Source organism: Daktulosphaira vitifoliae, unplaced genomic scaffold (assembly GCF_025091365.1).
Source record: "Daktulosphaira vitifoliae isolate Bord-2020 unplaced genomic scaffold, ASM2509136v1 Scaffold_1, whole genome shotgun sequence".
In the NCBI taxonomy this organism is placed as follows: domain Eukaryota; kingdom Metazoa; phylum Arthropoda; class Insecta; order Hemiptera; family Phylloxeridae; genus Daktulosphaira; species Daktulosphaira vitifoliae.
This window is the reverse complement of record NW_026099572.1, coordinates 54127490-54149394: the sequence shown is the minus strand read 5'-3', so window position 1 is coordinate 54149394 and position 21905 is coordinate 54127490. Positions and strand designations below refer to the sequence as shown.

The following is a 21905-nucleotide window of genomic DNA, read 5'->3' as shown; positions in this document are numbered from 1 at the left end:
GCATTGTACAATTATCGGAATTAGAGAGAAAACTTTTTACTTTTTTTATAACGGTCCAGTCGGGTTCCAAAACTTATTTTAATTTATGTATCTATTTTATTCGGAAAGGTCCCATCTAACAATAACATTTTTTTTTTTAATAAACTAAATAAATATTATAATTTATAAATATAAAAAAAATCATAATTTAACGAAAAATGGGGGCGGTATCGTTAAAAAATCACAGAATATATATGTTGATGTATTGTTTGTAATTTCTATCAAATCAAAATTATATTTCAAATTAGTTTTAATGAAATTTAATTGACGGTAATTGAGACATCATCTGTATTTAATAAAATCTTACAAAATAAAATTAAAATTAAAATAACAAATCTCTTTTAGGTGTTAGACTTATACTAGAATCAAATTTCTGTTATTTTTTTTTTTAATAATCATGGAGAAACTTAAGTTTAATCTACTAATAAAAATTTCAAATTTTTAATTCAAATCTGTATATTAGACAATAGATTCCATCGGAAATTACGAATTTTACTTGTTATATTATTTTCATTCAAAACTCGTTTATTATCAAGTGGTTATTATAGTTAACAATCAGCCTAGTGAATTAATTTGTATATTTTTTGAAATAAAAACATATATTTTTCATTAATTGAATTTTATTTTATAAATTCGAATTGAAATTATTGGTTTTTATAGTAAATTCTTAAAATACTTTCACAAATATTCAAAAAATCAACATGATATTAAAAAATCTTGTTTGATATAACCGTCTGTTTTTTTAAAGATTTCAATATCTTTCAATAAATTCTTTAAATCGTCAACGTTAGAAATCAAACTTGTGTAATAAACAGCACTACAATAAGTTGCGAAAGGATCAGTGTCAATATATTGATGTAAGTACTCTTTTATTTCAATAACCATTTCATTTGGAGTAATATCACCAGATATGACTTTATTCAAATAATATATTGTATATTCCCGTAAATATTGTTGACGTTTCTTTTGTGAATATTCTTCTGAAAATTTTAATTTTAAATTAATTAAATAATAATGTTTTGATAAAATTAAGTTTATATTTATTTATTTACCCCTACATGAATATGGTTCCGGTTTATCGTGTAATCCTAAGCACGTTTAAAATATTAATTATTTATTTATATTGAATAAATAGCGTAAAAAGTTGACTTACTGGCATCTTCGATAAGTTTTTCTGTAGTGTTATAGTATTCTAGACAATCACACATTGTATCGAATGATTTTGCAAACCGCAAATATATTACAATATTCATATCGTCACTTTCCTCGAACTAAAAATGTTTTTTGCAATTAAAAAGAGATATTAAAAGATATGTGTAATGTAAATATTTTTAATATAGTTTAATAAATCTGTGATATGATTGGGAAGTCAGTTAATATTGAAATTCGGCGTAATAATGATTGTTAAGTTCTATAGTAGCTAAATATAAAAAAATATCCTTAACATTATATTACACAAATTTAACACTTTAATACACTTTTGTATTGTTTTTCTTGCTTTTTAATTATATTAAGTTCAGAAGAGATTTATTAGCAAGTTAAATAGATTTTATTGAATTTCGTGGGTTTGGATGCAAAAAGTTTTATGGAAGTATTCTGTAAAAATCTCTTTTTTCTTTATTTAGACTATAAATTTTAACGCTTTTCTAGCTTGTAAGTAGTTCAATACGTTAAAAATAAATAAAGTTAAAATGAGGTACAATTAAATTGCTGTTTACTCATACATATTAAGTTATTAAACGATATTAAATAATTTAAAAAATATTTGTTTTGTTTAATTATAGAACAAACAAAAGTTGGGTCATAAATGTTTATGAATTTTTTTACCCTTAGTATTTTTCTATCATCAATATTTTAGTCACAAATTGAGCATTTGTAAAATTACGTTTCTTTTTTCAAAATATTGTTTATCGCGTTACTTGTAATTGACATAATTCCTATTAATGTGAAAAATGTAATAAGTCATAAAATCGTTAAAACCCAAAACAATAAACAATATTTTAGTATTTTTAATTTATCATAACATTTTCTATTGGCGTAATTAATAATATTGAACGTGAAAAAAAAAGTTATAGAAAAAAATTCAGCTTTACCTTTTTTATAAATGTATTAAATTTCAATTTTAAAAGTTTATATCAAAAAAGAAACTTTATTGATTGGTTTCAAAATTTGTATAAATTATCATTAGGATGCTATAAATATTGTTCGTGAAAATCATACAAATTTTTTTCGCACTCTATGTGCTTTTTAAATGTCAAATTTTTTTAAGTAAAACACATACTAACATACTACAGTAAAATCTTGAAAGTTATTTTATTTTCAGTTTTGACCTACTTAGGATAGTACTAAGTTTGTATTTGAAAAATACGAATTTTACTATTAACTGAAATTAAATGAATAAATTTGTAACAATCAAATCGAAAATAAAAAATAGGTTGATGACGACAAAACGGTCGAAATATCGATTTTTTTTACAACCGTAAGGTTGGTCAATACCAATTGAATTGGTATATCCTAGGGAAATTTAAGTGCAGTGGTTTCCTGTTGCCTTCTGCACTGGGAATGTGGTGCTCTTCGCTACCACAGAAGCGCATGTATGGTCACCCATCCGTTCACCTACGGCAATTGAGATCACTTTTGAAGCCCTGAATTAAATATAGAATTCAAAATTCTTTTGTCCAGTTTATTTTTTCAAACTAGCCGCGACTCCGTGTTGTCATTGGTAAACATCAATGCTACGCTTTTTTAAATTTCTGCGCATAGAACTGATTTATTTATCTTCCTGAAAATTCGGAAGTCTATAAATCGATGAGTAGATCGATGGACATTTTTAAACGTCATTAAACATTTTGATATTAAAATACAAAGTAAGTAAATTTATATTAACCCAATTATTTAGAACTAATAATCTGAGTAAAGATCAATAAAGCAATAGATCAATACTCTCTTTAGTAAATTTAGTAAATTGTTCGCACTTCATACATATACACATTAAATGGTCTCAAAGGTCGATTGCCGTTCCGTTTCTAAAAAGAGTGTAAAATCCTAATAAAATCTGACTGTATTAATAAACACTTCGACTGGGTACTCGTGGGTCGGATTATCGACTCGTTGCCATAGTGTCTTATTAAAGGTGCTTATCAATTAATTAGTTTTTAGACTCTACAACCCCGATAGAACCTCGTTACTCACTAATTTACCAAATTCCCAAATATCCAAACTTGGTTAATATACCTATATACAACCCACATCATTTACGCTTATTTTTAATACTACAATAATTTATTGATTGTTAATCTACATTAAAATAAAATTATTTTGTATTTTCAAAAAACTTCAACTAATAAATAAGAACTAAAGAAAAATTGTTCTTTTATTTAACAAGAATGTTAAATAAAAAATGTGAAAAATTGCTAATACTCAAATTGTGGCTAAAACATTAACGACAGAGAAAAATATTCGGAATCAGCGTTAAAGAAGTTATCAATAAAATAAAAACAATTTTTATAAACTTTCCATTACCAACATCTTGTCGATCTAAATAGCACTTAAAAATGTATGATGGAATTTAAAAATGGAGGTATCATTTGCATTCTTAACACTTGGAAAGAAATTGAATTTTAATAATGTTACTTGATTTTATTGAATTGTTAAAATAATATGAAAAACAAATTGTGTTGTTACAAAAGATTTGTAATTTTTTACCATGGGTTTTTCAACTTTGAACAAACTTGAGTGGAAAATAGTACAACAATTTTCAAACTCTTCTGAATTATAGAATTTATTTAAATTTAAAAATTTTAATATTTTTATACTCGTTTCACTTGGATGTATTTCACGGAAAATTATGTCATCCTTCAATGTAGTTAAAAATTCATTAAATATATCTGTAAAATAATAATCAATTAGTATTGATAAATTAATTATATATCTGAATAATTCATTAAAAATTAAATGTTATTTAACATAGAATATTTTAAACTTTAAAGTACAAATAAGTGTGTAAAATTTAAAGAAATCTAAATAAATAGACTTGTTTATCAATTTTTATTTTGGCAGTGGAATTTAGTAGATCATAGTACAAGACTATTTGGTAGTATATAAAATGTCTTGATGGGCAGATGAAATTAAAAAAAATAATAATAATTTATTACTGTACATGAATTCATTCAGATAAAATCGACTGAGTTTGACGATATTTTCGTTCTACATTGTATAAATATTTTTATACACACAAACTTGAAGAAAATTAAATTCAAATGTAAAACCATGTAAAGTTTCAAAAGTAAGCACTATTAAATTTTATAATAATAATTTCAAAATTCTATTTTTTAAACGTGATCATAACTAAACAATAAATAAAATAATATTGATTCTATTTTCACGACTACATGTCTTTTGAATTATTTTTTATATATAAGAATACAAAAGTTATTTTTCTGTTTTACCTTTTTTTATGTGTGCATTTATGTCTAAATTAACAGCACACTTATAAAATTCATTTTTTGCTCCTTGTAAATTGTTAAATGATAAATCTTTAATAATATCAATGTTGATATCAGTAATTAATACTGCTGTTGTTGAAAATATAAGTCCCTAAAAAAAAAAAGAAATCTGACATCAATTAACATCACTATCATAAAATCTTCGATGTAGTTTAATAAGTTTGGTTTATGTTTTATTTTCTGGAGTATAAGCTTAGCACCCTCTAAATGCGTTTGTAGCCACTTATTGAATAAAAATTTTTAATTTGCGAATTATAGGACAATTTTACCAATTAAAAGTTATTTTTAACGCAGCGCCTAATAACTCATAGAAGAAAAAAGTACGAATGTTCTTTTTACCATAAGGTTCTTTTTAAATGATTTGATTTGATGTCACTTATAAAGGTACAGTGATTCCAGAACCTTTTTAAAAAATTTTATTTTTATGAAAAATGTTGACGATTTATATTATTTATTTTATTTGACACTGGTGGAAAATTACAAAATAATTTCCATTTAATCTTTTATTATTTTCCACTTCATTGAATTTTTTCAATTTTTTTAACATATTATTCTCAATGCTTTTTTTTTTGAGTATTTGAAATAATTTGCGTAAATGTTAGGTTAAAAGTTAACTGCTTTTTAAAGTTGATGATAAAGCAAGTGAATTATATCTTATAATCTAGTAGGTTTTTTATTTTTTTTCTGTTAAAACTCGAGGATTTACCTTAACCTACCGGTCATTCGCATGACTTGTTAATAGTAAAAAAAAAATCCCAATTCAACATGATTANATCTTATAATCTAGTAGGTTTTTTATTTTTTTTCTGTTAAAACTCGAGGATTTACCTTAACCTACCGGTCATTCGCATGACTTATTAATAGTAAAAAAAAAAATCCCAATTCAACAAGATTGTTTTGTTTACCCCTCTTAATAAAAATGGTAAAAATTATAGGTATAATAATAACAGTAAAAATTATATAATACACTCAGGTTATCATAGTTTATTTAAGAAACACCCGAAGCGTACAATTATTTAAATGGGAAATTTTATATTGATACAATTACCGTTTTACAAAATTGGAGTGTAATTAACTGCGATGAATAATATTACTAAGGGTACATTCTACAAAAAATTTGTGAGTAACACAACGATTGATAGTCNCTGCGATGAATAATATTACTAAGGGTACATTCTACAAAAAATTTGTGAGTAACACATAGAGATGTATAATTTATTTATAAGTAAAGAAGAATTATGTAAATTATTTTTATAAAATGATTCTTTAATTACGAACCACTTATTTAATCGAAAAATGAAAATAATATTTTTTGGCTTCATTCTTATTCCAATTAAGTATAAAAATATTCATAACTTTTGGATTATTATTATTATTATTATTTTGGATAACAAAAGTTGTTATCCACTAGCCAAAAGTAATTATTTTCTTATTTAGATAATTTTCTATTATTTAAACAAGTTGAATAAATATTGCATTAAAAAATTAAAGTTGGCAGCATAATAAAGTATATTGGATTAATATAAAAAACGGTAGCACTGTTAGGTTGTGGCATAGTGGCACAAGTATAGATGATATCTGACAATGATTAAAATCACCGTTATATGAAATGCTTCGATGCAATCTGTTGATGGTGTTTAATTTTAAGAAACTGGTAGATTATTCCAAAAGTAAGGAGGGTAATATCTTTAACTAGACACTAGTTGTGAAAATTGGACGTATTGTTTAAAAAAATTGGTCTAGTGAGAGCTGAGAAAAATGAATGGCAGACACAAAAAATAACCATATAGTAAAATTTTTTAATATGAATAAGAAATTCCTTTTCACTACAGGAGACAAAAGTGTCTTTGATATTCATTGAAGTTATACAATATAAATGAGATAAAAACCAAACGACTTTATATTTTATTTACACTACACAAAGAATTACGAATAAAATACGAAAAAGTTATTTAAGTTTAGACAGGTGGGGTTTGAACTTGAACCCCTGAGTATATTATATTAGACGTAGACATCGTGCATCATATAAAATTGTAGCTAAAAATGTGAATTTTATCTAGCTCATAAATTCAAAGTAGCTTTTTTTCTTAACTTTAGAAAGCAAAATAATCAAAATAAGTTTAAATTTATATTTAATGTAAATTAGATTTATGTATATTACATTTATTGGTGGACTTATTACTATAGCAAATCTTTATAAAGTGTAGTATCACATTTTAATACATGTAATAATTAATACTTATATTTAATAAAATACATCACCAAATCAGTGTTTCCCCGTGGATAAGATGAGTAATAAAATAATACCCTTACACAAGATTTAACCTCCCTCTTACGCATTCCATAAAATGCCCACGTAAAAGATTCTATCACATTAACCAATCAAATACAGCAAAAATATTTCAAGAATCTCACCAGAGATCGCTAAACCAGTTTTTGCAGGCTATAAAAAGGCCATTTTCCCCCAAATTCGGGTGGTTCCTCTGAATATCCCTCTAGCGAATACTGGGACGGCTTGCAATTCTATCTATACATCTCTACGGCTCTCTGGAATACTCAACCAAGATACAGAAAGCGAATGTGCGTGAGTTTATGTCTTATTCTTAGTTACAATTCTATATGAAATCTACATAATTTTTTACCCTCTTTCGTAATTACTGAAAAATATTATACATCTTATTTTCGGTCGAATACTTTTGGTGACATAAATATTCTAATACATATAAAATATTGGTATTTATTTATTTCTTTTATTTACATTTATATTCCTATATATATATAAGCATATTCTAAGGTAATTAATTTGACTGAATTGTACTTATTACTTATTGAAGGGCCATAACCTGGCTGGACAGGGTAATAGTACAATAATATCATAATTAGAATTTTAGTTAATCATAAGATTTATTCATAGTGTCTCTCCACTTATCGACCAGCTAGTCTGATCTATGCCACAGTGCCGGCAATCGGAGTGTAGGACACTTATATAATTTACAACGCATAAATTATTAATATTATTTTGTAGTATACATTAGATATTCTAAGGTAATTAATTTGATTGAATTGTATTTACTACTTATTGAAGGGCCACAACCTGGCTGGACAGGGTAATAGTACAATAATATCATAATTAGAATTTTAGTTAACCATAAGATTTATTCATAGTGTCTCTCCACTTATCGACTAGCTAGTCTGATCTCTGCCACGGTGCGGGCAATCGGAGTGTAGGACACTAACATAACTTATCGTGCATAAATCTATAGTACAGTCGCATCTAACCTAGGTCGTCCTACAGGTGATTGAAAAGAAGTAGGCCACATATCATAAGGTTCTTTGCATAAAGACAAAGATATTATTTGAGATCTCGCGTTGGTACATCCAGCTACGAAATACAAATAAATCAGAGTCGAAATATTATACTAAAAACTAATATTTTACTAATATATATTTATAACTAACATCATACTAAACAACTAAAAGTGTCTCTCCACTTATCGACCAGCTAGTCTGATCTATGCCACAGTGCCGGTGATCGGAGTGTAGGACACTAGTATAATCTATTGTGCAAAGAACTGAAATTGAGCTCGCATCTACCCTAGATCACCATTTGGACGACTGAAAAGACGTAGGCCACTTGGAAATAGTTTTGTTGCACAGGACAGTTATGTTGCTTAGAAGTTATTCATTTGCTTTATAAATTATTAAATAATAAATATATTAACGTAAAACATCATATACAAGGTTAAGAACTATACTACATAAATATACAAAAGGTTTTTGCAAAAAGACAGAGTTATAACAAACTTAGATTTCACCTTGGGTAGATTTAATATAGAATTGTACTAGAAAAGTAGTTACACGCGAGTTAATAATAATATAAACCGTATAAATATAATTGCGTACATTAATGCGTGAACGTATACATCGATAATTGTTACATCAACAACATCGTTCATCTCAAGAGAATATCAGGATAATCAGAGGTAAGTGGAACATTTGTTTACATAATAAGTCTATAATAGATCCTTTACTGAAGAATTTTTTAGTAATAAACAATTAGAATAGGATAAGTCATTAAGAATAAACTGAAATATTTTTATAAAAGGCACGATATTTGTGAATCGCCGGGAATTTGTGTGCGCGTTTCTGTGCAGGAGCTAGGTAGTGACCCTTCTTTGTAATTCCATCTTATTCATACATTAGACGTTTTTACACAAGCATACATACCCCGAGATCCCTTTCTATTTCATTTTATTGCAGTCACTACCGGGTATCTATAGACACTTTTGCTTTCCATTGGTACCCATCCTTTTTACACTACGCCTGCTACGATTATTATTTCCTTATTGGCCACCTGTGTCACATTTCAATACATTCCTTCCCTTTCACACCCCGAGCCCCAAACACATTTAACAACATTCCTTCGCCACCTTATTATAGCCATTTTATTTATTACAAGACTACATACCTACACTCACTCGTTTCTCCTGTGTCCCTTTTTGTTTATTACAAAAGTAATATATAATATAAGCTTTATTTGATAATATGATTGAATCTCAGAATACTTTCAGAACATTTTTAAATCTTTTGTTGAAAAAGTTAAATTTTAAGTGTTTAGTGTAAATATTTAAGTGTTAAAGCATTAAACCAAATGAAAGGTAAATACTTAAAATTTTAATATAAAAAAAATTATTGTGATTCGTTCATTTTTCAAAAAGTTACGGCAATTTTAAGTATTAAAGTATTAACATGTTAAACGGTGTTTTTTACATAAAGATTACATTTTTGTTCAATTCGACGGCCATTTGCCCATAGAAGAATAAGTGTCAGGATAATATTTTTTTAAACATAAGCGACATACATTTATAGCTCAGAGTATTCACGAGACATTTTCAAGAGTTAAGTTTAAAAAAATCTACTTTTTACTAGTATTTTTAAAGTTTTTAACTCCCTTGTATAAACGATCATAGTTCGATTTAAAAAAAAGTATGTCGAATGAAAAAACTAAACATAAAGTATTTATGAAAGAAAAAATGTATTGATCCATGTTTTTTTACTTTAAATTATAACAATTTAAAGTAAAAAAATAAAATATGAAATTGAAAATTTTAACACAAAAATCGTATGTTTTTTAAATACGTCACCCATTTGCAATAGGTGATCGGGACAATTCTTTTTTTTAAACTTTTAGTACATAATATAAGCTTTATTTCAATATATGATTGAAGTTCGGTGTACTTCCATAATATTTTCAAAACTTACGTCGGAAAAGTTAAATTTTAAAGGTATTGGGTAAAGGGTATGATTTTCGAAAATTTTTTAGCAAATGAAAGGAAATTCTTTAGGTTTCAATATGAAAAAAATTATTTTCCAAAAAGTTATAATAATTTGTTTTGCGTGTAGTAGCAACTGTAGGACCGTTAGATTGTCGTTTTGTTATATGCCTGTTTACGACCATTAGAGAAACTGTTAAGAGGTATCACAGGATATTAATTAACCGCAAATCCAATAAATGACCCGTAGACAATAATTAAATAACAAATAACCATATATCTTAAAGGTTCTTCGATGAGTATCATATATTTAAGGGGTTGTAGGAGGCCCTCAAATACATTTGGCCGGCAAAGCGTTATAAAATAAAATAGTCAAACTCAATTAAAACAAAATGATAAATAATATTAAAAAATAATACAAAACTCAGCAGAATAAATTTGGTTGTTGATAGTAATGAGCTCACTGTATGGGGTTTTGTGGAAATGGTGTCGCGCGTCTGGGCATCACGAGTCCGTGTTCGTACCGGTTCGTAATGGAAAACGAAATCAGACGGTGGAAAAGCGACTAAGGCGGTATATTTTTTCAGTGGTGATCAGAGCCCAATCACTGAAGACGTGCAAAAGCACAGGAGTTTTAAACACAAGGGCACTACAAACAAACAATAAAATATGGCGTACTATAGCCTATTAATAGGACACACAATCATAGGTGCTTGTTGTGTATACGAAAGGCGCACAACATGTAAACTTTGATAAACGGCAGCCAATGGACACGAACACCGTCGATTTGCTGTACTGGTGGACGACCGAGTAGTTGATTACAGACGTTAGAGATCAGCTGTCACGTGATATGATGTACACGTCGGTTTTTGTGACAACTGGTTCACTAGGTCTTTATTAAAAGCGCTCTCTAGTAAATATAAATAGTTTTAAAACTATAGAGATACTTAAATTTACAGGTATGATAAAAAATTCTAGTTTTTCGGCTTTCTGAAAAATTTTTAATAAATGGTGTTATCTTATTTTTGCACAAAACCATTCAACTTTTTGATATATTTTCGTGAATATAAAATTGTATTATCATACAATTTATTTATTTTAATATTGTATTTTCATATAGTAAATCACATGTATTATTGTAATACGGTGTATGATAATTTATCGATTTTTTACTTACAACACACAGAATTATTTGTAATCCGTAATGCATATTTTTTCCAAAATGATAAATCTAGAAAAACAATTTTTTTATTGTTCTATTTTTAATAATTTGTAATATTAATTTTTTATTAGAATTATATAGTTTACTATAATGAATAAAAAAAATGTTAAAACACTACGACAGAATTTTACTTATTTAAATTAGCAGGGCTGTTATTTAGTGCTTTAAATTATTTTACAGTATTATAATATGAAATCTATTGTTCATAAATTACATTGATAATAAATGTAATTGTGATTGTTTTATAGGGCTTTAATGTTTTGTAAAATTGTCATTTTAGTGTGTGAAATTAGCAATTAAATGCATTATATTAAGTTAAATGTGTTATATATATACACTGTATAAAGTGAACCACATTTAACAACTTTTGATCCAATTATCACTTCGTAGAAATTCTTTTCTTAAATAATTAATGCCTACTTAGACTACGTTTAAAGTATACATTTTTATTCTTAGTATCTAATAAAATAAATTTATTTCAAAAATATTGATTTTTTTATTTCTTTCAAATTTTAATAAAATTCATTTATTAGACCTCTGTTAAAGAAAATTTTGATGTGTCAATAACAATCTTAGGACACATATACATAGAGTTATAACCATTAATATATAAAGTTTGTATACACTGCATAATTCATCTGCATTCCATACTCACTCTATATATTAAGACAATTGTAACTCAAAAAGTATTCGTTTTAAAATTTTTTTTAATCCATCCACATTTTCCGTAAGATAAAGACTAAAAAATTAATATTAAAATTATGGAAAAAATGGTATTTTTACCAATTTTTCTGTAAGTTACAAATAATAAAATATATGCTTTAAAATTAGTTTAAGGAAGCAATACTAATTTTAAAAAAACCCAGCACAGTAGGATCGCGGCATAGTGTGACGTGGTGTAGTTGGATCAAGTATAATGATATCTGACAGTGATTAAAATCACTATAAAAAAAAAACGCTTCGATGCAAATCTTTAGATAGTGTTTAATTTTAAAAAATTGGTGGATTATTCCAAAAGCTACATGATCTGCTAGTTCATTATTAATATCCTAATTAAGATAAAGTATGTCGAATGAAAAAGGGATTATTAGAAAATAGTATTTCTTATAAAAAAANGAATGAAAAAGGGATTATTAAAAAATATTATTTCTTATAAAAAAATAATGTTGATCCATACACTTTTAAATATGTCATAGCATTATAAAGTTAAAAATGTAAAAAATAAAATCGAGAATTTTCACATAATAATAGCTTTTGGTAGCCATTTTCACCGTGAAGATAAAATAAAGTCCAAAATTTTTTTTTACCATAATGAAGTATACTACATTAGCTTTAATTTAAGATATATATAAAAGTGTCAGACCTTCCGGAACACTTTCAAAATTTAAGTTGAAAAAGTTTTACTTTCTACATGCATTTTTTAGATTTGAACCCCCCTCGTATATAGGGAAATGGTCCGATTTAAAAAAACAGTATAAAAAATTGTATACATAAAATTGTATATATAAAACAGTATAAAAANAATACTACTCCTCATAAAAAAATTGTACTGATCCATAGATTTTTCAAAAAGTTATAGCATTATAAAGTTAAAAATATAAAAAAGAATTTTTTTACAAAAATCGTATTTTTTTTATTAACTTTGATGTCTGTTTTCACCATGAAGACAAAATAAAGTCCGAAATCATTTTTTTTCATAATAAAGTATATTAAATTAGCTTTAATTGAAGATATATATAAAAGTGTCAGACTTTCCGGAACGCTATCAAAAGTTATGTGTAAAAGTAAATTATTTGTGAAAAAATTTTCATTTTAAATCCCTCTCTGTGGGCAAATAAAGGGTCAGATTTATAAAAAGAATATACCACCAAATGATAGGTAAAGACATCAAGCATCTATAAAAAAGACGATTTATTGATTTGTTCATTTTTGAATAACCATAACTTGGTAGTTTTTAGTAAAAAAAATTGAAAAAATTTTGTAAATTAGCAATTTTTTAATTTGGAATTTTTTTTGGAGATTTCCCCTATTTACGGGGAACGAGGAAAATTTTTTCAATATTTGAGGGTAATGTCTTGACTAGATACGATTTGTGATCTTTGACGTATCGTTAAAAAAAAAACGTTTCGGCGAGAGCTGAGAAAAAGTGATAACAGACACACAAAAAAAAAATATACATCAACAAAATAATAATTGTATCAAAAGTAATAGCATTAAAAGTTATGTCCGAAATACTTTGTATATCAATGTTATTATAACAATAATTATTTCTAAGGTTAAATTTATAATGTAAATTTCAAATGTTAAACGGGACCGTTTTAATATTTATTTATTAATAATGGAGAATGGGCTAAATATAATTTTTAGTGATCGATAACCAGTTTGTTTTTGAAGATTTAGAAAAGGTAAGAAGCAGGTTAGTAGTAAGCTACAATCTAGTTTTACCACTACGCACAAATAAAAATTCTTTTGCGTTGCGCATCCCATTAACTTATAATTTAAATTATAACTCCAAAAACTATTATAAAAAATTGGTTATCGTCCAGACAACATTTTATTTAGTCCGTTTTCCATTTAATAGTGAAAGGAATAATAGGTTACCATTCTACTTTCGGAAGTTACCCTTAAAATATATCTTTAGGAATAAATTTTATATTATGATAAACTTTATACTTACAATAATAGTTTGTAAAAATAAATAAAATTTAATCTATACATTTTTATAAAAATTCATTATTTAAGAAAAAACGAAGGGTGAGTATGCTTAATAAATCCCACTGTAGAAAAGCTAAATATTTATTATTCTTATAAAATTTTTCATTTAAAATTAAAAAGAACAATTTTTCAATACTTCATCAAAAAAATAAGAATTCTACATAAGTTAGAATAATTTTTAAAGTAAAGCGCATTAATTTTCAAGTGATAGGTGGTATTATTATAATTTTGGGTAATACCATGCATAAGATTTTTTAAACAAAATTGATAATTAAAAATTTAATTATAAGTTACTAAATATAATTTTAGCTCGACATAAAAAAAATTAACTCTATTCAAGCAAAATGCAATTTACAGTATATAATTAAAATTATGTGCTCGTCAATCTTTCCTATAGAGCAAAATAATTCATAACCATTCAACATACTAAAATATTTAACTCAGTAAGTATTTATATTAACATTGTTATCGGCTCATTAAAATTTTTTACAAGAAAAATAGTAAAAATTGACCGTTTTAAAATTTTTAATGAATATAAAAATGAAATAAATATACATATTTTTTATTATTAAAAACAATAATAATTAAAAATATTATTTTAAAGTAGTCTAAGAATGCATAAATTATTTAAAAAATGTACATTGAAATATATATTGTATTAAAGTTATAAGAGTTGTGTATTATATCTATTCCTATCTTTATATAACAAATTTTTATAACGTAGTTACCTGAATGATTGACCAATTATTTAAGTTGAGAAAAGTAATTTTATATATTTAGTTTAACAAGTAAAATAAATTCGTTATTGTTCAACGTTTTATATATTATTTTTATCAAGTGAAATTTATTTTAAAAAATCTAATAAACAAACTTCCATAAGTAATAACCAATAATAGAGTTTTAAAATAATTTTCCTTTTAAACAACTTTTTTTAGACGTTACTATTATGACTTCATTAGTATATCCAACAACAAAAAATGTATAATATTATTTTTACTGTGTATAGCATTTAAAAAAATAATAAATCAAGAAACAGGCGGTACGATTAAAATTTTATTTTTTGTACAACGATTTTACATTTTAGCTTAAACAATAAACAAAGATGGTATGGTCTAGTGATAGTATGTGTTTTTTATATGCCTGTCCATAAAAATTCTCAGTTCTCACATGATCAATTTTAATGACCAATGAATCTTTCTTCTAAAAAAATTATTATAAATATTGGAATAGATTAAATTTCCATATTAATGCAATTAACAAAATGACTGGCGATAACATCTTTGAGACCTGTATTAAGATAGTTATAAATATTTTTATAAAGAAGTAAGAAGAAAAGCACGACAGCATTTCACACAGGCGTTATCGCCGTGGTGTTAGGTTCAACAAATGCCTAGTGTCAATACCCATCGCAATTATGCGTAAGTCAGTCACCTCCGTGACACCCCAAAGAACCGTATCGGTCCATCCGACGTACCTTTCAACCGAATATATCGTCTGGACCACAAACAGCAGACAGCGTTTGTACGAAATCTATACTTATATTTTATTTGTTGTATTTTTCTTGTACACCGGAACTACTCACAATCAATTTTAAATAAACACCACGAGCCGAAAAATCTAAATTGTGTCGTCTACGTTATTTCAAAGCAACACCTAACAAGTTTTAAAATAATTTTTCTTTTAACACATATTTTTTAAATGTTTTTTTTTCAAATATTATATCATAAACATAAATGTTATCTATTACCGGTAATTGGGTCATAATATCTTACTATTTTCAAAAATATACTCATACGTTTACTTTGTTAATTACCTTCATTTAATCTAAAAGTGANGTTTTCCATTTAATAGTGAAAGGAATAATAGGTTACCATTCTACTTTCGGAAGTTACCCTTAAAATATATCTTTAGGAATAAATTTTATATTATGATAAACTTTATACTTACAATAATAGTTTGTAAAAATAAATAAAATTTAATCTATACATTTTTATAAAAATTCATTATTTAAGAAAAAACGAAGGGTGAATATGCTTAATAAATCCCACTGTAGAAAAGCTAAATATTTATTATTCTTATAAAATTTTTCATTTAAAATTAAAAAGGACAATTTTTCAATACTTCATCAAAAAAATAAGAATTCTACATAAGTTAGAATAATTTTTAAAGTAAAGCGCATTAATTTTCAAGTGATAGGTGGTATTATTATAATTTTGGGTAATACCATGCATAAGATTTTTTAAACAAAATTGATAATTAAAAATTTAATTATAAGTTACTAAATATAATTTTAGCTCGACATAAAAAAAATTAACTCTATTCAAGCAAAATGCAATTTACAGTATATAATTAAAATTATGTGCTCGTCAATCTTTCCTATAGAGCAAAATAATTCATAACCATTCAACATACTAAAATATTTAACTCAGTAAGTATTTATATTAACATTGTTATCGGCTCATTAAAATTTTTTACAAGAAAAATAGTAAAAATTGACCGTTTTAAAATTTTTAATGAATATAAAAATGAAATAAATATACATATTTTTTATTATTAAAAACAATAATAATTAAAAATATTATTTTAAAGTAGTCTAAGAATGCATAAATTATTTAAAAAATGTACATTGAAATATATATTGTATTAAAGTTATAAGAGTTGTGTATTATATCTATTCCTATCTTTATATAACAAATTTTTATAACGTAGTTACCTGAATGATTGACCAATTATTTAAGTTGAGAAAAGTAATTTTATATATTTAGTTTAACAAGTAAAATAAATTCGTTATTGTTCAACGTTTTATATATTATTTTTATCAAGTGAAATTTATTTTAAAAAATCTAATAAACAAACTTCCATAAGTAATAACCAATAATAGAGTTTTAAAATAATTTTCCTTTTAAACAACTTTTTTTAGACGTTACTATTATGACTTCATTAGTATATCCAACAACAAAAAATGTATAATATTATTTTTACTGTGTATAGCATTTAAAAAAATAATAAATCAAGAAACAGGCGGTACGATTAAAATTTTATTTTTTGTACAACGATTTTACATTTTAGCTTAAACAATAAACAAAGATGGTATGGTCTAGTGATAGTATGTGTTTTTTATATGCCTGTCCATAAAAATTCTCAGTTCTCACATGATCAATTTTAATGACCAATGAATCTTTCTTCTAAAAAAATTATTATAAATATTGGAATAGATTAAATTTCCATATTAATGCAATTAACAAAATGACTGGCGATAACATCTTTGAGACCTGTATTAAGATAGTTATAAATATTTTTATAAAGAAGTAAGAAGAAAAGCACGACAGCATTTCACACAGGCGTTATCGCCGTGGTGTTAGGTTCAACAAATGCCTAGTGTCAATACCCATCGCAATTATGCGTAAGTCAGTCACCTCCGTGACACCCCAAAGAACCGTATCGGTCCATCCGACGTACCTTTCAACCGAATATATCGTCTGGACCACAAACAGCAGACAGCGTTTGTACGAAATCTGTACTTATATTTTATTTGTTGTATTTTTCTTGTACACCGGAACTACTCACAATCAATTTTAAATAAACACCACGAGCCAAAAAATCTAAATTGTGTCGTCTACGTTATTTCAAAGCAACACCTAACAAGTTTTAAAATAATTTTTCTTTTAACACATATTTTTTAAATGTTTTTTTTTCAAATATTATATCATAAACATAAATGTTATCTATTACCGGTAATTGGGTCATAATATCTTACTATTTTCAAAAATATACTCATACGTTTACTTTGTTAATTACCTTCATTTAATCTAAAAGTGACTTATAATTACTATCAAATTTATAAAGTTCATGATCCTTGCTTTAGAACTACAGTTCAATGTGATTGCTTTTACCTCAACACCATACGAGTCTTAGAACTCATTAGTCGATAAAGTCGACGGTATATGAACAAGATAATACTGTTTATTGTGCGTTAGACGATTGGGGTTTATTAAATATAGCCTAATCTCTATGATGTGATAATACCGCATTTAATATAGGACGTTTAAAAGGTTGGTGTCTTTTTTTGTTCTAAAAAAATACTAGAGTAAAAATTAGAGAAAGATTTATGGTTTTTACCAACGCCATCACATCTATGAACTGATTTACGCGGTGTTTTTGAAACAAAACTACTTCAGATAAAATCATGATATTCTCATGTTTAAAAACTTTTAAAAAATTGGAATAAAATTGATGTTTCTAATACGACCTATGGAATGGATGACGTCGAATGTTGCTTTGCACTAGAAAATTTTCGAAATGATATTTTCCAGTTATCTCGGGAAATGTTGCAAATCAGATATTTTAGAGNATCTCGGGAAATGTTGCGAATCAGATATTTTAGAAACAATAATAAATGATTGCTAGAGTTATCTGTAATTTTTTTAAATAGTGACTCCGATAAAAGAATAAATATACACCCTTCTGGAGCTATGCACTAAACTCGTTGGATGAGCGAAACAATATATTGCTAAATTAATTTTAAAAAATTTAATACAAAAATTGTTGATATCTATCTTTTTATGAGTAATTGANCTCATGTTTAAAAACTTTTAAAAAATTGGAATAAAATTGATGTTTCTAATACGACCTATGGAATGGATGACGTCGAATGTTGCATTGCACTAGAAAATGTTCGAAATGATATTTTCCAGTTATCTCGGGAAATGTTGCGAATCAGATATTTTAGAAACAATAATAAATGATTGCTAGAGTTATCTGTAATTTTTTTAAATAGTGACTCCGATAAAAGAATAAATATACACCCTTCTGGAGCTATGCACTAAACACGTTGGATGAGCGAAACAATATATTGCTAAATTAATTTTAAAAAATTTAATACAAAAATTGTTGATATCTATCTTTTCATGAGTAATTGATTTTTTTTTTTTAAAAAACTGTAGCTTCTTATTTGTCGAAGAGCAGTATGTGATTTTTTTAACGATTCCATATCAATATTGATGATTTTTATTTACACGGAAAAAAAATTGTATGCTTACTTAAAGTACTACATGATTCGACTGAGAGAGCATAATGGAAGATTTTCATGATAGTTTAACAGTAAAAAGCTGAGTTACTTTTACGCTATGTCCAAGAGCATAGATAATTATATCCTAATTGCAAAAAAGAATCATTAAAACCTAATTATTATTTATATTTTTGTTATAATTTGGGAATTATTTTGAATTTAACATTTTATAATTTATGTAGCAATTTTTTTAATTTATACAATATTGAAAAATAAGTATACTAATGCGTTAAACCAATAAAATACATCAATTTACAATTAAATAAACAATTTTAATTAAATACATATAATTCTATCGTTTGATAAATAAGGTATTCTTTGCGTAGAGTATACCTTAATTATCACATACCAGATGATAACTAACGGAATCTAACAATAAAACTCATATATTTAGTAAAAACCGTAATATGATCTAGCTATCTCAGCTATAGCAATAAAACTATTGGTTCAATTAAATTTTTACTTATTACCTTTATTTTGCAAAATTTAATTTTAAACAAATTTTGTATGAAATATTAGGTCGTATTACATATGGTTCGTCAGATATGATGAAGTATTAGTAAATATGCCAATTTCGACAATTTTACGAAATATTACGTATTTTGACATTTTTTCTGTAAAACTAATAGATTTAAAAGAAAAACTGTTAGAATTTAATTTATACAAAAAAATTAAATTTACAATTTAGTTTCTATAATTTTTTTTGTGATAACACTAATTTACGAGTTAATTGCTAAAAACTAAAAAACTACTCTTTTTGGCCAATTTTCAACCCCAAGTCAGCATGAGTTAAACTTATCTGATTGACCTGAAATTTTTTGTAANAATAGATTTATAAGAAAAACTGTTAGAATTTAATTTATACAAAACAATTAAATTTACAATTTAGTTTCTATAATTTTTTTTGTGATAACACTAATTTACGAGTTGATTGCTAAAAACTAAAAAACTACTCTTTTTGGCCAATTTTCAACCCCAAGTCGGCATGAGTTAAACTTATCTGATTGACCTGAAATTTTTTGTAGGCACTTTTTATATGTATACACACAAATTTAGGGGGTGAGCCTGAAGAATTTCTAAAATTTTAAAAATAAGGGACACCCTAGTGCAAATGTTTATTATTCTTACAACCGTTCCCATCGAATTAATCAATTATTAATGAATTATCTTAAAATCGCCTTTTCACCAAAGTCTTTACATACCAATAAGTAAGTAAAAACCCTATTTTGACTACGGGTAATTAAATATAATAACTATAATAGAGTAATTAAATATAGTGAATAATAAATAGTAGTTGTTGTAAATTGGTTCAATAAATAAATTAATAAAATTATTATATAGATGTTCAAAAAGTAAAGAAACAGGTCAATTATTACAAAAATGAGTGAAAGTGAAATCTTACTTTAATTATAATTTTTAATTGTAAGCCTGCGGTTTTTCCGTGCTCGTACACAGATGGAACATAACATCTAAAAGTTTATCGGTCGGTGAATATTACTATTATCATTTTTTTTACTCGTATGACAACCGAACCGGACCAGTAGTTAATAGAGTAATTAAAATAGTCATTATTTCATAAAATTTAATTAAATGATTCCTATTTTATAAAATATTATACAATATAACTTACCTTTTGATTGTCATCGTAATAGATTTGCGATCAAAACAACTTAATATTTTTCTAAAAATCTTGGTTAAACATTTAAATAAATCTTTTCTAATCTATTCATGAGCTCACGTTCATATTTATTGAACGGTACGAAAATGTCATTTATTTTTTCCAAATAAAACGTAAGTGAGAACAACTTCAAATTTTTGATAAATTTGAACGATTCAACAGCGTTCAAACAATTAACGAAAATATAGTAAATTTTACAAGCTTATGATACACAGAAAAAAACATTAGTACAATCAACAAATGTATTGTTAATATTCAGTGGAATTAATTTTTTTGTTGATTAAACAAAAATTTTGGATAGTACATTAAAAAATTTATCAAGTAAACAAATATTTTGTTCCGGTGATAAAAAATGATTGATTTAACAATAAAAATATTGTCAAACGTATATGTTTTTTCAGTGTAAATATACATGAATAATGAATAAAATAAAAACATTTGTTTAAGTAATCAATATCAACCAGTTATAATATAGGGCACGGGATAAAAGCTCTATTAACTTAAAGGTCGAATGATGATTTTCAAAAATATGCTGAAGTGTAATGAAGGGGTGATGAGAAGTATAAATCCCTAAAACAAAAATGTTTACATGAAGAATATATAAAAATTTTTGGCGGAAGTTATGATCATTTTTTTTTTTTTGCTTCGATGCGAATCTGAGAAGGTATTAATTTTACTATGATGTGTTTATTTATTTATTTTTTTTGTGTCTGTCATTACTATTTTTCAGCTCTCACTGGACCGATTTTTCATAACCATACGTTAAAAGATCACAATTCGTATCTAGTCGAAGACATTACCCTCAATAATTGAAAAAAAAACCCAGCACAGGGGAGTCGGGCCACAGTGATGATGTGGCATAGTTGGATCATGTATATTGATATCTGACAGTGATTAAAATCACTATAAAAAAAACGCTTCTGTCGTAATATAATCGTCACTACTATTTATATGGGATAACACTAAAATACCCTGTTCATGTACTCAACAATGCTATCTTATTAGTATTTACTAGTATATTATTTTTTCATTTCAAATATTCACCACTTCTATCCATAGAAATAGTACATTTTAACTTGTTTCATTATACATTATATTCTTACAAGGACTTGATCCTTTTCGAACAAAAATTTAGATAAACATTTAAGAGAAATAGTCAACAAACTCACACTGTTTGGTGTGAGTTTGTTGACTATTCGTATTATTATTGTATTATTATTATATTATTGTAATGTGACAATAATATGACCTTCAAGCTTTTGGAATAAAACACCAATTTTTTTAAAATTAAACACTATCTAAAGATTTGCATCGAAGCGTTTATTTTTGATAGTGATTTTAATCACTGTCAGATATCATTAAACTTGATCCAACTATACCACGTCACAACTGTGCCGCGACCCCC

General features: G+C 25.8%; 2 protein-coding genes across 3 annotated transcripts in view; both read right to left on the bottom strand.

Moving 5' to 3' along the window:
- Positions 1-21905, bottom strand: part of LOC126894911 (uncharacterized) — a 54078-nt gene that overhangs the window by 20124 nt on the left and 12049 nt on the right. The gene's annotated exons all lie outside the window — the stretch shown is intronic.
- Positions 692-16537, bottom strand: LOC126894919 (uncharacterized). 2 transcript variants are annotated; one of them, XM_050666276.1, is made up of 7 exons: positions 16468-16537; positions 10995-11048; positions 4488-4635; positions 3745-3926; positions 1193-1310; positions 1092-1127; positions 692-1019 (listed from the first exon to the last, which is right to left on the bottom strand). In XM_050666276.1, exons 2-7 carry the CDS (start codon positions 11025-11027, stop codon positions 736-738), a joined length of 801 nt encoding a protein of 266 aa, XP_050522233.1. In that variant the 5' UTR covers positions 11028-11048; positions 16468-16537; the 3' UTR covers positions 692-735. The 2 variants fall into 2 exon arrangements, with proteins under 2 accessions (XP_050522233.1, XP_050522232.1); XM_050666275.1 differs by lacking the exon at positions 16468-16537 and adding an exon at positions 14483-14552.

Excerpts from the sequence above, each read along its gene's own strand:
- LOC126894919 (XM_050666276.1), bottom strand. The coding sequence starts at position 11,027 with ATGCATTACGGATTACAAATAATTCTGTGTGTT. Across the intron at positions 4,636-10,994 it reads TACAAATAATTCTGTGTGTT|GGACTTATATTTTCAACAAC; the intron begins GTAAGTAAAAAA and ends TTTTTTTTTTAG. Across the intron at positions 1,128-1,192 it reads AAAACTTATCGAAGATGCCA|GATTACACGATAAACCGGAA; the intron begins GTAAGTCAACTT and ends AAACGTGCTTAG.